The following is a 14,081-nucleotide window of genomic DNA, read 5'->3' on the forward strand; positions in this document are numbered from 1 at the left end:
AAACAGCAAGAACACCGTACCGTAATTTCCTTTATCTAGAATGTCTAATGTATCAACAGCAAGTTGCCGCGCGATAGTCCACTGAGTATAACACTTGAAGTGTGTGTGTGTGTGTGTGTGTGTGTGTGTGCGTGCGCGCGCGCGCTTATCTTTTCTCTCAATGTGTTTTTCCACCAGTTGACCTTCAGTCCATCTCACAATCTAACTAAACTCCTGATAAGCTATAGCATTAGCATGTTAACAGAGGCCAATTAATTTCATCGGCGTGATCCCCATGTCGGCCGCTAGTTCTGTCATTTAGGAATTTGAGGTTATACCATCACTTTGTTTTGTGTTGTACACTCGTTGGTGTGGTCTGGTATATGTTGTCTGTTCATCACTCGTTTGTCAATACATAGTGATGGTCTTGGTGTGCGAGAGTGCGTGAGTGTGTGTGCGACTGTGCGTGCGTGCATGCTAATCTGTTACGAATTTTCTACCTAACTATATTCCTCAGTAATGGCACTACCACTACAGTATGTGGCTTCCGCGTGCAGTTAGGGTTAGGGACAGGGTTAGTATTGAGTGCGTCGCAATAGCAGTGCGTCAGAATAGTGGGTTTTGGAATGCCAGTGTGTGACCGCTGACCGGGGAGAGCGTTCTATGAAAGAAATGGGGGCAAGTATTTTTTGGGACGAGCCTTCCGGTTACCCACGACTACAGTATATAGACCTGCACTGCAGGAACAACATACCCATGAACCCATATGGGCAACAACCTAGATTTTGGAACAGCCAAACTGTAAACCAGCTGTAAATGACACTGCGATTTGGATCGATTTGCACTGGGTACAAGTTAGGACCCATTTCCTAACCACCTACAGTATAGTCTCATAAACACTGCCTCCTACCAGTACCACATATTATGTCGATATGTTCTAGACTCTGGTAGGCCTATTTATAAACTGGGGAGCTAGCTGTGCTAAAGCTAAATGTTTTGCCAGTCTTGTTAATAACTCTAGAAGTATGAAAACGCGCGCGCGTGTGTGTGTGTGTGTGTGTGTGAGAGCGTGCATGCGTGTGTGTGTGTGTGTGGGGGGGGATGTTTGCAGTGCAAATCTGTGAATACTTCATGGGTGAGTAGTTGGAGAAACAGTGGGGGAGGGGTGGGAGGGACAAAGGCAGGGGAGAGGAAAGGAGACGAGAGCTCAGAGGAGAGGAGAAGAGAGCACAGAGAAGTAGAGGAGACGAGAGTTGAGGAAAGGAGGGAGAGCGTAAAGGAGAGGAGAGAAGGGGAATGAAGAGGAGTGGAAAAGTACAACTATCTGCTCAGAGGGGCGGAAACTTTGACCAGGACTGCACACAAACCAGCCAATCAGGACACGCATCAATGTGTGCACAAGCACACACATGCCGTTGGCAAGAAAACATGGCCACTGAAAGTTGAACCATAAGCCAACGTGATGCACGTATAGGCAGGGACTTCCAAGACGGTGTTGACTAGAAACCAGTCTGTTGTTTCAAACGGAGAAGTATTTCTGTAAGAAGACTGTTACATTAGACTTTAGAATCCATTTGAAGATTTGACTGATTATTACTGGTAAGACGGGGTCCTCCTCCTGACCACAGTTTAACTTTACACTGACGTCGGCAGTCCCTGGACTCTGGAGTACAGCAGCATCTGGAACCATATATAAGGTCCCCGGTTCAATCCCCCGACTCCTCCTGGCGTTGTGTCAAAGGTGTCATTGAGCAAGACACTGAAGCCATTCGTGCTAGGGACTGCCCATAACTCCGATATCCGATTACTCCAACTACATGGCTTTGCGTTGGTGCTTTGCACATAGTGTGGCCATAGTGTGTGAATGTGACACTTGACTGCATGGACCATATCGTCGCTATTAATGTCATGATGAAGGGGTGAACAGTATAGGCAAACATTTGGCAAAATAGGTAAAACTTCGGCAGAGTAGCAAATCGTCCTTGCAGCCTGGACGCGTTTTTTCGGAAAACCGTCAGAAAAATGCTCCTAAAAATCAGAAAAACGCAGCAGTGTGCAGGGACCTTTAACGCGGTGCATTAAAAGCCTGTAGATCTTCTATTTTCCCTATTTGACATGATAACAACAAAGTACATCAGAAGGTGACAGGCAGCATGGGCCTAAATTTGAAGAATCCTGCCATATCCTTCTCTCCATGTACTTCTCTGTTTTGAAATGACCTTTGGAACTAAAGAGCTGTAGTTGTTTCAACTTGTTTATAGCTTTTGAATTACTTGTAGCAGTAGTCTAGTACCAGTGCGCCCCCCACCCCCACACACTTAAAATACGACCTTGAGTAGGCCTACTTAGAAAAGTGCTATATGAATTTCAGGTAGTAGTAGTTGCAGTAGTAGTTGGTGTTGATGGTATAGTATGCAAATCTCTGTGAGTGTGTCTTTGTGTGTCTGTCCTTTGCATATCTTGAAAACCATGATTCAACCAATCGACTTCAGTCAAATCAGTATAGATTAATAATAGAGGGGGTACGATTATATCAAATGTGATTAAGATTCACAGTAAAACATGAGAGAACACAAAAAACTAATGAACAGACCATCAAATCAGGTGCTTGCAAATAGCTTTCATAATTGTTTTCTGGCGTATCGATGACCTCAGCCAACTTCAAATTTTGGAATGGTTTACCTCTTAAAATTAGTTAGATTTCTGACAAAATATAAAACATACCATAGGTATGTGCTTAATATATGTAGGCCTACTAAATTAACCTAGTGGCAGTGTGCACAATTAAGACATTTGGCAGACTGGTCAAGTGGTTTGTAAAATTGGTTTCGGACAGACAGGCAGGCAGACCCTGTTATATACTGTAGGCCTATTACTACAGAACCTTTTTTTTTTTCTTTTTCTTAACGTTCTGTTTATTCAAACCAGGTTTGGGACACAACGTTAAATTTATATATTGTGTGCCTCAAGCCTGGGCCTTTGCGCACGCACACAATTCAATTCAATTTCAATTCAAAGGGCTTTATTGGCATGAGAAAACATACGTTTACATTGCCAAAGCACACACACACACACACACACACACACACACACACACACAGAGAGAGTGAGAGAGAGAGAGACAGGCTTATGGGTTGACCGATATAATGGTAAAGGTTTTAGATCAGCCTCCATATTCTCCCTACTATTTCCTTTGTTCTGAAAGTCATTTATAGAAACCAAACACACATAGACAGAGAATGAGACCAGTTATATTAACAAGAATTTATTTGTTGCGTTTTTTTAACAGTAAAAAAAAAGCTCTTGTAATGAATGACAGATAGTATCAACCAATCACCTGCAGCCTAGACCAACCAACTGGATGCTGGTTGGCTACTGTGGCTCACTCCCACACAGCTCGGCCCACCTCCTCTGCATGAAACATCAACAGACCACCATTTTACACAACACACACTCCAACAAAATGACACCGTTCTAGCAACACTGCTGTGTGCGCCGCTATCTATCTGCACCTGTACATGTCAAAAATACCTCTTTAAATGAGAGGCCATTACAACACAACTGACAAATAGCACCTTAAATTACATAATTGTAAATGCATAATAGCTGTTGGCTGGAAACCTTGTATGTCCAAAACTGTTCATTTTTATTTTTGTAATGTTTAAAAAAACATTGTAAAATTGTGAAAAATAGCCAATGTACAAGCTGTGAGGTTGTAGATCAATTCTCACTACTTTTGTGTTTGCTGGGGAAAGAAAGTTGAAATATTATGGAGATGCAATGTCTTTCTGCGTGACAGCAATGACAACTAATAAGCAGTTATCTTACTATAATAAACGACTGCCTGCGGATATACTGTATTTTACAGAGTAATAAAACACAGTTAAAATACAATCGCTGGTCAAATATGGAAAAAAGGGACGACACGCCCCCCCCCCCGGATCAGTGAAGATCTACATGTAGATACATATATTAGGACCAGCCTTTCTGCAGCTGGCCAGGGTTTCAATCTGACCAAAAGCTCTTTGCTGCATGTCACACCCCCCCGCCTCCCTCCCACCCTTCCTGTCTCTGTTTACAAAACTAATCTAAAAAAAGAAAGAAGTGAAAACAACATCTAGATCAATAGATAGATAGACCTTCCTTATTGATCCCAGAGGGGGGAAATCTAATTGTTACCTTTGCTAAGTTGTGTAAAATCGAGTCATTATTAGATATAATAACCAGTTATGTTAAGGTACTATCATACACATTATCCATAATTTATGTTTTCCAGTCATTAATGGCCTCTGATTTAAAGTCTTACCTCCTCATGTCTTTGTTGAAATGCATCTTCATTGTAAAAAAAACCAACAACAAGAATGCCTAGAAAAACCAACAAACACACAAACATGTCCAGAAGTTAAAACATGGTGTTTTCAGGCAGTGTCGTCGGTCAAAGTGTCACAGAACTCATTGAAGTCCTTCTGCATGAACTGTTCACTCTGGAGGACGTCGTCCTCGGAGGGGAAGTATTGCATGCTGTCCTCCTGATGGGGACAGTGCCAGGCCTCCTTGAGGGACAGTATGTCCGTGGCCTGCACGGTGAAAACGTGGAGCGGACCGTGTTGCCTGGGTCGGGGCGACCACTGGGACGGGGAGTAGTGGTGCTCCAGGCCAGAGTTGTCGTCCGGCAGGGCACCCCTGGCGTTCTCCAGAACGTGCAGGTACGAGTCCATGTCCGTCAGCTCCAGCTCGCTGTCAGAGCTGCTGTCGGTCCCCGTGGAGTCCGAGCGCATCTTCATGAACTGGTACTTCTCGTGCATCAGGAACTGGTTGGTGTTCTTTGGGGCGCACATGCCTCTCGCTGCCCGGTTCCCCTTCACGTTGAAGGGCCGGAGGGACCGACCTGACGCCCCGCTGCTGTGGAAGTGTCTGGGCTGATGATGGTGATGATGAAGGTAGGAGTGGGGATGCTGGTGATGATGCCTGCGCTGTCCTCTCTTCCTCCCACGACTGGCCCCTACTGGGGCCTGCTGCTGACGTCCCCTGACAGCCTTGGACCATTTCTTACTGCTTCCTCCTCTCTGGTTCCATTGTGGCTGCAGCTGGTGGTGTCTGCCAGCAGGCTGCCAGTGGCACAACATGGACTTTCCACACATACTGTCTTCTTCCTCTGACACCATTGGCCCCTGGCTGTCTCTTCACATGCTCCTCTCCGGCTAAACAAAGAATTAATTCAACTCTTGTTGCTCGGGGGCTGAATTCAGGGATCAAGGGGGTCACGGATAAGCCCCCGAACCCCCGTCCGAGTCTACCTTTTTACTGTCCTGTGGGTTTTTTTTGTCACCACAGGCCTTAGACAGCACATATCCTGCTCTGGCTCCCCTTGTCTGCCTGGCCCTTAAAGCAGCTTTATTCCAAGCTCACACACACACACCCTCTTATGTCTGCTGCTATACAATCGTCTTCTGCTGCCTTTTCTGAAAAATAAATGCTACAAATAAAGATTTCTCTCTGCAGTGTTTGTGTCGTAAAAGGGGCGCGGTTGTGTTTGTTTTAGCTTCTTCTGACTGAATCAAACCTGTTTTTTGTGTATGTGTCTAAGATCTAACATAAGCTCCTTCTGTCTCACTACCAACAAACACAACTGAGATTACTGACGGTTACACAGTGTTATATGGAGTCGGAATGTTCCATTCCACTGCTTTCATGTAGGGGTTTTCAGTCGACATCACACAGTGATATTTGCACTGGTTTAAGATGGAGTTGGAATGATCCATGCCATTGCTGTCATGTAGGGGTGTTCAGTGTTTACAACAGTTTTCATGGTGTGGCTCAATGGCTCTGTAGGACCCGAGCCTAGCTGTACACAAAATGGGTCTGAGAGAGTCTGTGAGCCTACAGTATGTCAGTGGTGTCTGGTGGAAGATGTACTAGTAAAAGTACTAATACCACAATCTGTTACAAATATTTTCACATATATTCACTTTTCAGTATACTTTACAGTACTCATTTTTGCAGAATGTCCCATTTCACAAGATTTCAAATGTATGAAAATGTTTCAAAATAGCATAATTATCACAGATCAGATCAGGTCACATTGTGAGCATATATCGGGTGTATGTTTTGTAAAAATCACACCTGTGACAACATCGAGGACTCAAACTATAATACATACAGGTATATTTTACGTGTAACCTCTATTAATCTAACTCCAATATATTAAAGTCTAACTCATGTTGCTATGATTAGGTGATGTGATGATTTAAAACAAACAAATATTAACATTTTAATGTTTGTGTTAGGGACAAAACGTTAAAACAAACTTCAACAAATTTCTCTTCATTGTCAGAAGTTCTTGACAGAAGTAGGCCTATCTCCAAACTATGTAACTTTTATAATGGAAGTCAATCCACATGGGACATCAGTGACAAACAGATAATGTAATTGAGCCTATTTGATTGTACATAGAATTTATTGATTGAAAATTGCATTCCTATTTGCCTGGGTTTTTTTTTTTTTGTTATCAAATGTTTTTTTATTAAAGACAAAAAATCACAATAAGATACGTTAACATCAAGAATGACTAAAGAAAACAAGAAACAAAAAACACAAAAACAAACAATCCCACCCACCCCTCCCCCCGAGACCAAAGATGCCAAAAAATGTCAGTACTCTTACTACTGTGCAAATGGGAACAAAAAATAAATAAATGAATGAAAATAATAATAACAATAATAATTGCCTGGGTTTTTTGTGTTTTTGAGTGGTGCAGCCACTCCCTATATGTCCATCCCTATGTGCGTCCATCCATCACTATGTCCGTAACTATGTCCCTATGTTTAGGGTACCATTAGTGGCGCTGTTTTGCTAGAAACAGAAACAGAGAGAGAGAGAGTAGTGTTGCACAGCTGTTGCCTGCTAATTACAATGTGGAGCGTGCATGAGAGATGGAGAGAGGAACCGGGCCGGCACCCTTCCTGTGTGTCTGGAAGTTCCGGGGACCCCCACACGGAGTTGCACCACTCAGTTCACACGGGTGTGATTTATTTACCCTATATTATTTTACCAAAGTCACCCAGTTGTCTACACAGTCTACACTAGTCCATCCTCCTTTTCTTGCTCTATATACACCACATATCTTGCTAAATAATGAAATAGCAGATCTACAAGCTATCATCGCGTTTTTGCAATGTGACACATTGTGAGCTTGTAGATCTGCTATTTTTGAATAATGTTTGCCCCTAGAATAGAGGGTTAAATGATCAATGATCATGTGGTTGATGAGGCTTCATTATCATGTGGTTAAAGATATTTCTCCCCCCTCTTCCTATACCTGAATGGTTGCTCCCACTGTTGTTGTCAGTGCTGCTTGGTGGAAAGTGAAACATGATCCGTTGTGACAAATGGCACCATTATGTCATCAATCATAGTAACACTGCATGTAATGCCTCCCCACAATGTAACAATGACACACTTAAAAACGAGTCACAGCTAAGTATATCCCACCGTAACCTATATGTGGTTCATACATGGTTTAATCCTTATTGTGTAATAAGACACGCTCTTGCTGTGTACACAGACTGGTGCAGATCACATCTGACTTTGGCTCTCCACACAGACTCTGAGTCTCATACACAGACAGATATATTGTGGTGTGGAGAGGAGACAGTGGTGTCAAATTGGTGTTATTATTTTCTGGGGGGTAGATACATAGCCTACAGAATAAAATCAGACAGACAGACAAGGCAGGGTGCAGGCAGGCAGAGGCAGGTAGCCTTGGTCCAGTGCAGGGCTGACAGGCAGGCAGGCACCCCATCCACTTATATATAACTCTATGCATCCACTGCGCACAGCCATGTATACGTGCGCGACATACACTACACTGTGAGTACAAACAGTGTTGTAGTGCTAGCACTGCTACTTTTAGAAGTGGGCCCCACAACACATCCTTATTGTGTAATAAGACACTCTTGCTATGTACACAGACTGGTGCGCATCACATCTGACTTTGGCTCTCCCCACAGAGTCTCATACACAGACAGACATATTGTGGAGAGGAGACAGAGGTGGAAGAAGTATCACATAGTAGTCACATTTTTACTTGAGTAAAAGTATCAATACCACACTGCAGAAATACTCTGTTACAACGTAAAAGTCTGGTATTCAGAATTTGCTGTAGTAAAAGTACAAAAATATTGGCATCAAAATAAACTTAAAGTACCAAAAGTAAAAGTACTCATTATGTAGATGTAGAATATCCCATTTCAAGTTTTCAAAATGTATAAAAACTATACGTATGTTGCTTAATATCAGTGGTGCTCAAACCGTTTCATGTAAGGAAGGACCCCCATGCAGAGATAATATCTGGCTGCAGACCCCAACGATCCCAATCTCGAATACTTTTATTCTAAGGTCACCCCAGAAGCAAAGATTTTAGTTTAAAATGTTCGCTTTAAAAAATATTTGTATTATTACTGAAACACTGAAAATGAGTTTGATTACTCAGTGTAATTTCGAGAATAAATAAAACTTGAATTAATTAATTCAATTCAATTCAAAGGAGCTTTATTGGCATGAGAAAACAAAGCGCAAGTGTCAAAATATAAAAACTGTTGAAAATGGGGAAAGTATAATACAGCTGTAGGGGGTACACTACAGCTTTTTGTAAACAGCTATACGGTCACATTGCATCGTTATATACATGTTATACAGGGCATAAAGCTTTTTTCATACACTGGCAGCATTTTTGCAGTTACTTTGGGACTACACTAAACCAGAGCCATATGGCTCTGCACTAAACTACACAACACAGGAGAGTCAGTTTCTAATCACAATAGAAAGGGGCGCGCGTGTGTGCTTGTGCGTGCGTGCGTGCGTGTGCGACTCGTGTCTGTTCTGCACTGCAGGGCTGAATAAAGATTGCTCTGCTTTGAACGAGCTGCTGACTGCTGACGTCACAACAACAAACATGGAGGTTTCAGAGGAATGATGAGGAGAGAAACAGAAACATCATGTCCTGAGCTGAGAGTCCTCTTCTTATTATGATTGACCATAATTACTATTAATAACATCTTGGTGAACAGCAGCAGCTGTGTATTTCATATTGGACATGGATCCCGTCGCGTGTTTCCCAGAGGAGAGGAAACTAGTGTCTGTTGTTGGCTCGGAGCTGGTAGATAATTACACCGTACGTTGCACACTTTTATTCAATATTATTATCATTATAACAACTGATATATTCATATAGTATATATATGAACAAACAGTGTTTATTTAATAACTTTACAGCTTCATTTATACGCCATGGTGCGACTGCGAAGGTGTCGCTTGAATTATTGACACCAAAAGAAAAGAACACTTATGTGTTCGGTTTTCAAAAATGTAAAATATTAATAATAATTAAAATAGCAGATCTACAAGGCCACAAGTGGCTTCCGCGAGGCCTTGTGGGCTTGTAGATCTACTATGTAAGGTAAGCTATTCGAACAGATCTGCTGTTTATTTTTTGCAAGCGACACCGGGGTATAGGTAAGGTTAGTTAGATAGGTGTTGCAGGGGAATCTGTGACCTATCCAATACTGTGTCTAGCTAACACCTCAGTATTATTGATGAACGTTTAGGGGGAATGTTGACATAATTTTCACCATTTCAGTTTGGACAGCAGGTTACAAAATGTTTACTTCATTCTGTCATTACTGATTTGTTTATTTGCATGCGTTTACACAGCGTTGATGCATTGGTCATGACTCCTGAGGTATGAATACGAATTCTACCAGTTTTAACTAAATATTGACTGAAAAAGTCACAGTTCCTCTCTAAACCGTTCTATGATGTAACCGTCTTAAGTTACAGAATGTGTTAGGTCACCATTTTCGGTGCAACACCTAAAGAAGAAATGCAATGTACACGTGTGTGTCTAGCTTAGTATAGAAAATATATTAAAACATATTTATTTACTCTAATTCTTCAAAGTTACATTGCTTATCTAACAAGCACTTTTAGATATATTTACCTACCCATTCTACAATCAATCAATCAATGAGGTTAGAAGGTTGATGAAAATGATTATCCTAATGATATGCAATGCTATGATCATAATGATGATGTGACAGGTTCTTCTGCACTGTAGTTGGTTCAAAGTGTCAATTTACTGAAGTGTCATATCATAGATATGAGTTAACTGTTTTCAATTTAGACACCATATAATACAGGTTATTAAAGACCCTATGATATTCAAATCGTTTAATTTCGTTCATCACATATTTGTGCAGTCTATGTGATTACTTTGCTTATTGAAAAGAGCATCTGTTGTTGCATCTGTTCTATCCCTGAAACATGACTGTCATCATTATAACAGTCATGCAGCAACTTCAGCCTGTTTTTTGGGACTGCTACATTTACAGATTTCAAATATAAAGCGGCAAGCGCTCACCCAAGTGCCACTGATGTTAGAATTCTGCTGGTCGAATGCACGGCACCCGTGCATTTCGCATTGTTTAATAAAAGGCATTTTAATCCGAGCGCCTCTGCTATTTTTCTCAAACGGGGTGCGTTAGGAAAACCCACAGTTGCACACCGGGAGCACACTCGCCTATTATTAGTTTGTAGCAGTATGGTCAGTGTGCCTATATCGAACAACACACCCAGTGTATCAGTGATGAATTGAAATTGGTGGACCGGTAGACCCTGTTGTAAACAAGTGTAATGCTTAATCATAGTGTCGTACACAGTAACAGTTTTTGTATTGACTTGCTTTCGTTTGAAATGTACCAATCGATCGATCAATCAATCAATCAATCAATCAACCCTCCCAACCGATAGGGGCGTGTAGTTGAAAGCCTATGGTGAAAAAAACAGCTCGGATTAATATCAAATGCTCCAGGAAATTTCTAACATCCGTGGCCTTTATATTTGAAATCTGAACATTTATGTACACGTTTGCTCTGTAAATGTAGCAGTCCCTAAAAACATCACGTCATGTGAACCATGGCTACATCTGTTGTGTTCCAAAGCAAAAATGGTAGTTAATGTTGATCAGTGTTGTTTTCGTCGACTAAAACTAAGACGAAAAATGTTCGTCGACTAACTATTTTCACTGACGAAAACTAAATGGAAACTAAATGAAAACGAAGCTATGGTGACTAAAACTAAGACTAAATGTATTGACAATTTCGTCAACAGATAAAAACTAGACTAAAATGTTAGGAAGGGACTAGTGGACAAGAGCCAGTATAAGTAATTTTACACTTGGTTGCATGCTGCGACGCGTTGTGAGCTTGTAGATCGGCTATTTTCAGCAAGTGTCAAATCAGTGATTGCGACGGCATCAAGGCCCGCCAAAATACATTTTAGTCGACTAAATCTCACCTGTAGATTTAGTCGACTAAAATATTATGACATTTAGTCGACTAAAACTAGACTAACAATAAAACATTCCGGGTGACTAAAACTAAATTAAAACTATTCAAGAGACTATGACTAAAACTAAAATAGAAATTTGCTGCCAAAAACAACACTGATGTTGATGATGCATCCTGCGCTCTGGGGCGTATAATAATTTTGCAGCCATCACACATCAGGTTTTGTATATTGGTTATGAGTCCATAACGGACATACTGTACATATTAATGAGGTGCTCTGTTGTGTTTGGCTGTTGCAGGTGTACATCATCGAGGTGAGAGACGGAGACCATAAATGGACGGTCAAACATCGTTACAGTGATTTCCACGACCTCCACCAGAAGGTCAGGACACCTTGATACTGTTCTTATTAAACTATTATCCCCCCCCCCCCAAGCAGCTGCTTATTGATTTACTTAACCTAGAAGATTGAGTTGTTTATTGGTTCTAAATGTCAGTTTGAATATATTTTCAGTTAATTGGCTCGCCCTAACAACCAGGTCCGCCTGTCTCATAACTACAATGTTATTTTTTGGTGTACTAGGCACCTTTTGTGTAACAGTTGAATTAATCACATCCAATCAGTCAATCTAATCAACAGTGTGTGCGTAGGGCTATTGTGATGGAAACCATTGACTGTTGTCCCGAGACTATCTTTATCCCACAATGCAATAATAGACAACCTAGACTGGCTGTAACTGACTAAAACTGATATGAACAGATATTAAGGCTAAAAGGATAGTACAAAAAAGTCCTGGTGACTTGTTTCCATTGTGGCCCTATGTATTCAATTACTCAACATAGCATAAAAATATCAATACTATAAATGTCATCAACAAATATACACTGTACAAAGGAGAAAGGGAAAATGAATTTACCTCCCCTTGTGGCCTCATGATAGGCTAGTATTGAAAGAAATCAGTGATTAACATCAAGGTCAATGTGCTGGCAAGATGACATGTGCTGTGAAACACACAGCACATCATCATTATTACTGCTCCAAACTAATTGGTTCAAAATGTTGATTTACAAAACGGTCTATGGTAACATTTTAAGTAAGACATTGGCCATGCAGTATTGACTTCTTTCACATTCACAACAGCTAGTTTGAGTTGCATAGCAACTTCCTTGTTTCTGCAGGTAATCAAGAATGTCTATGATTTTCATGTTGCCATAGTGTTTTAAAAAGCAATGAGCCCTAAGAGACTGTTCTTAGTTTCCAGTTATTTTATAACATCTGGGAAGGCACTCTGCTCCACATTGGGCCTAACAACACCCCTTAACAGTTCTAAAATCACAGTAAACCACAGCCTTTTGAGGCTTACTGCTTTTATTTAACACAAACACATGCATGTAAACTGGGTATAATGTTGTCATATTATGTTTGCTCTTCCTAGCTGACGGCGGAAAAGAAGGTGGACAAACAGCTCCTACCTCCTAAGAAGATGTTGGGCAAGAACTCCAAGAGTCTGGTAGAGAAGAGACAGAGAGAGTTAGACGTTTACCTGCACACACTGTTGTCTCAGTTCACCACGGTTACTCCCAAAGCTCTGTCCTGCTTCTTGCACTTTAACTTATATGTAAGTACACTGAAACGGTAGTAAATGTACTGTAAGTACACTGAAACTCTGCGAGCTGAATGGAGTCAGTTGATCAGTCCACAGATCATTTCAGTCATAAGTGTTATCTGTACAGATAGTTGTAAAAACTATCTTTACAAAATCTGTATAAAGCAAAGTGCAAATGCAACAACATAGACTAAACTTATGAACTATGGTTGAAAGAAAAATAACCCATTGACAATTCAGTCAATAGATAGAAAATAAAGTCGAAATATGTTCTTAGTGTAATAGTGAAATGGCCGTTTAGGACCGGTTTTGGAATGCTTGCAGATGTACCTTCTGCAGGAGACTTGGCTCAGATCTGAACCAATTTTATTTGGCGTTGGAAACCCGTTGCGACCACATGCCCTTGCTGACGGCGTCAACCACGGCAGGGTTCGAACCCACAACCTTTCATGTATGCCCTCCTCTGGAAATATCAATACGCCCACCAAGTCTTAATTCTGTGTACGTTTCTCAAGATATATGTAGGACAGACATACAGAGAATCCTGGAATGTATAGATGGATGTGTAATGGGGCGGCATTGGCTCAGGGGTAGAGTGGGCAGTAGAACAGCTGGCTGGGAATCCGTGAGGTTCCAAGTTTGAACCCGGGCTCCCCCAGAGTTGGTGTCGAAGTGTCCTTGAGCAAGTCTCTGAACCCCTAATTGCTCCCGATGTGCAGGTTGGTGCCTTGCATGGTTTCCTCCGCTGTCAGTGTGTGAATGGGTGAATGTAATGCACAATCTATGTAAAGCGCTTTGGATAAATGCACCATTTACCATTTAATAATAGTTATTAATAGTTATAATAGTTACTTATTTTTTATCTTGCATGCTCCAATGTCTGACTGGTAACCAGTGACTTTCACATCACATTGCTAGCCCTCTGATTGGATAGACTGATGCTGTCAGTGTGTCACTGTCGTTATGTTGGGTGATAAAGAGGAAGTTGATTTAAGTAGCAGGAAAACAAAATGCTGACCTGCATGTATTTAACAGGGTACCATACATACTAGAACAGTATGTGCAGGGGGTTTGGACTGCTGTGAGCAAAGGGGTGTTACAGTTGAATGCATTTTTTGTCCTTATTCAGAGCTCTGACAGCTGCAGGAAA

At 41.3% G+C, this 14,081-nt stretch overlaps 2 protein-coding genes across 5 annotated transcripts in view; one reads left to right on the forward strand and one right to left on the reverse strand.

The window, feature by feature from the left end:
- Positions 1-3,224: 3,224 nt before the first annotated feature.
- Positions 3,225-5,593, reverse strand: LOC308327907 (uncharacterized protein). Its single transcript, XM_080781539.1, has one exon. The coding sequence runs from the start codon at positions 5,142-5,144 to the stop codon at positions 4,398-4,400; it is 747 nt and encodes a 248-aa protein (XP_080637665.1). The 5' UTR covers positions 5,145-5,593; the 3' UTR covers positions 3,225-4,397.
- A 3,332-nt stretch (positions 5,594-8,925) lies between these two features.
- The window catches only part of nisch (nischarin), a 37,335-nt gene continuing 32,179 nt past the window's right edge, over positions 8,926-14,081 (forward strand). For all 4 annotated transcript variants that reach the window (XR_013964689.1, XR_013964690.1, XR_013964691.1 and 1 more), the window contains exons 1-3: positions 8,926-9,151; positions 11,624-11,707; positions 12,761-12,943. Coding sequence is in view for 1 of the 4 variants with exons in the window: in XM_080773543.1 (XP_080629669.1) it covers positions 9,074-9,151; positions 11,624-11,707; positions 12,761-12,943 (345 nt within the window). In the remaining 3 variants the exon portion in view is untranslated. The remainder of the gene's footprint in view (positions 9,152-11,623; positions 11,708-12,760; positions 12,944-14,081) is intronic.

The sequence above is a fragment of the Protomyctophum bolini genome (genome assembly GCF_963924005.1).
Source record: "Protomyctophum bolini genome assembly, chromosome: 2".
NCBI classification, from domain to species: domain Eukaryota; kingdom Metazoa; phylum Chordata; class Actinopteri; order Myctophiformes; family Myctophidae; genus Protomyctophum; species Protomyctophum bolini.

Coding starts and splice junctions, on each gene's coding strand:
- LOC308327907 (XM_080781539.1), bottom strand. CDS start 5,144: ATGGTGTCAGAGGAAGAAGACAGTATGTGTGGAAAGTCCATGTTGTGC.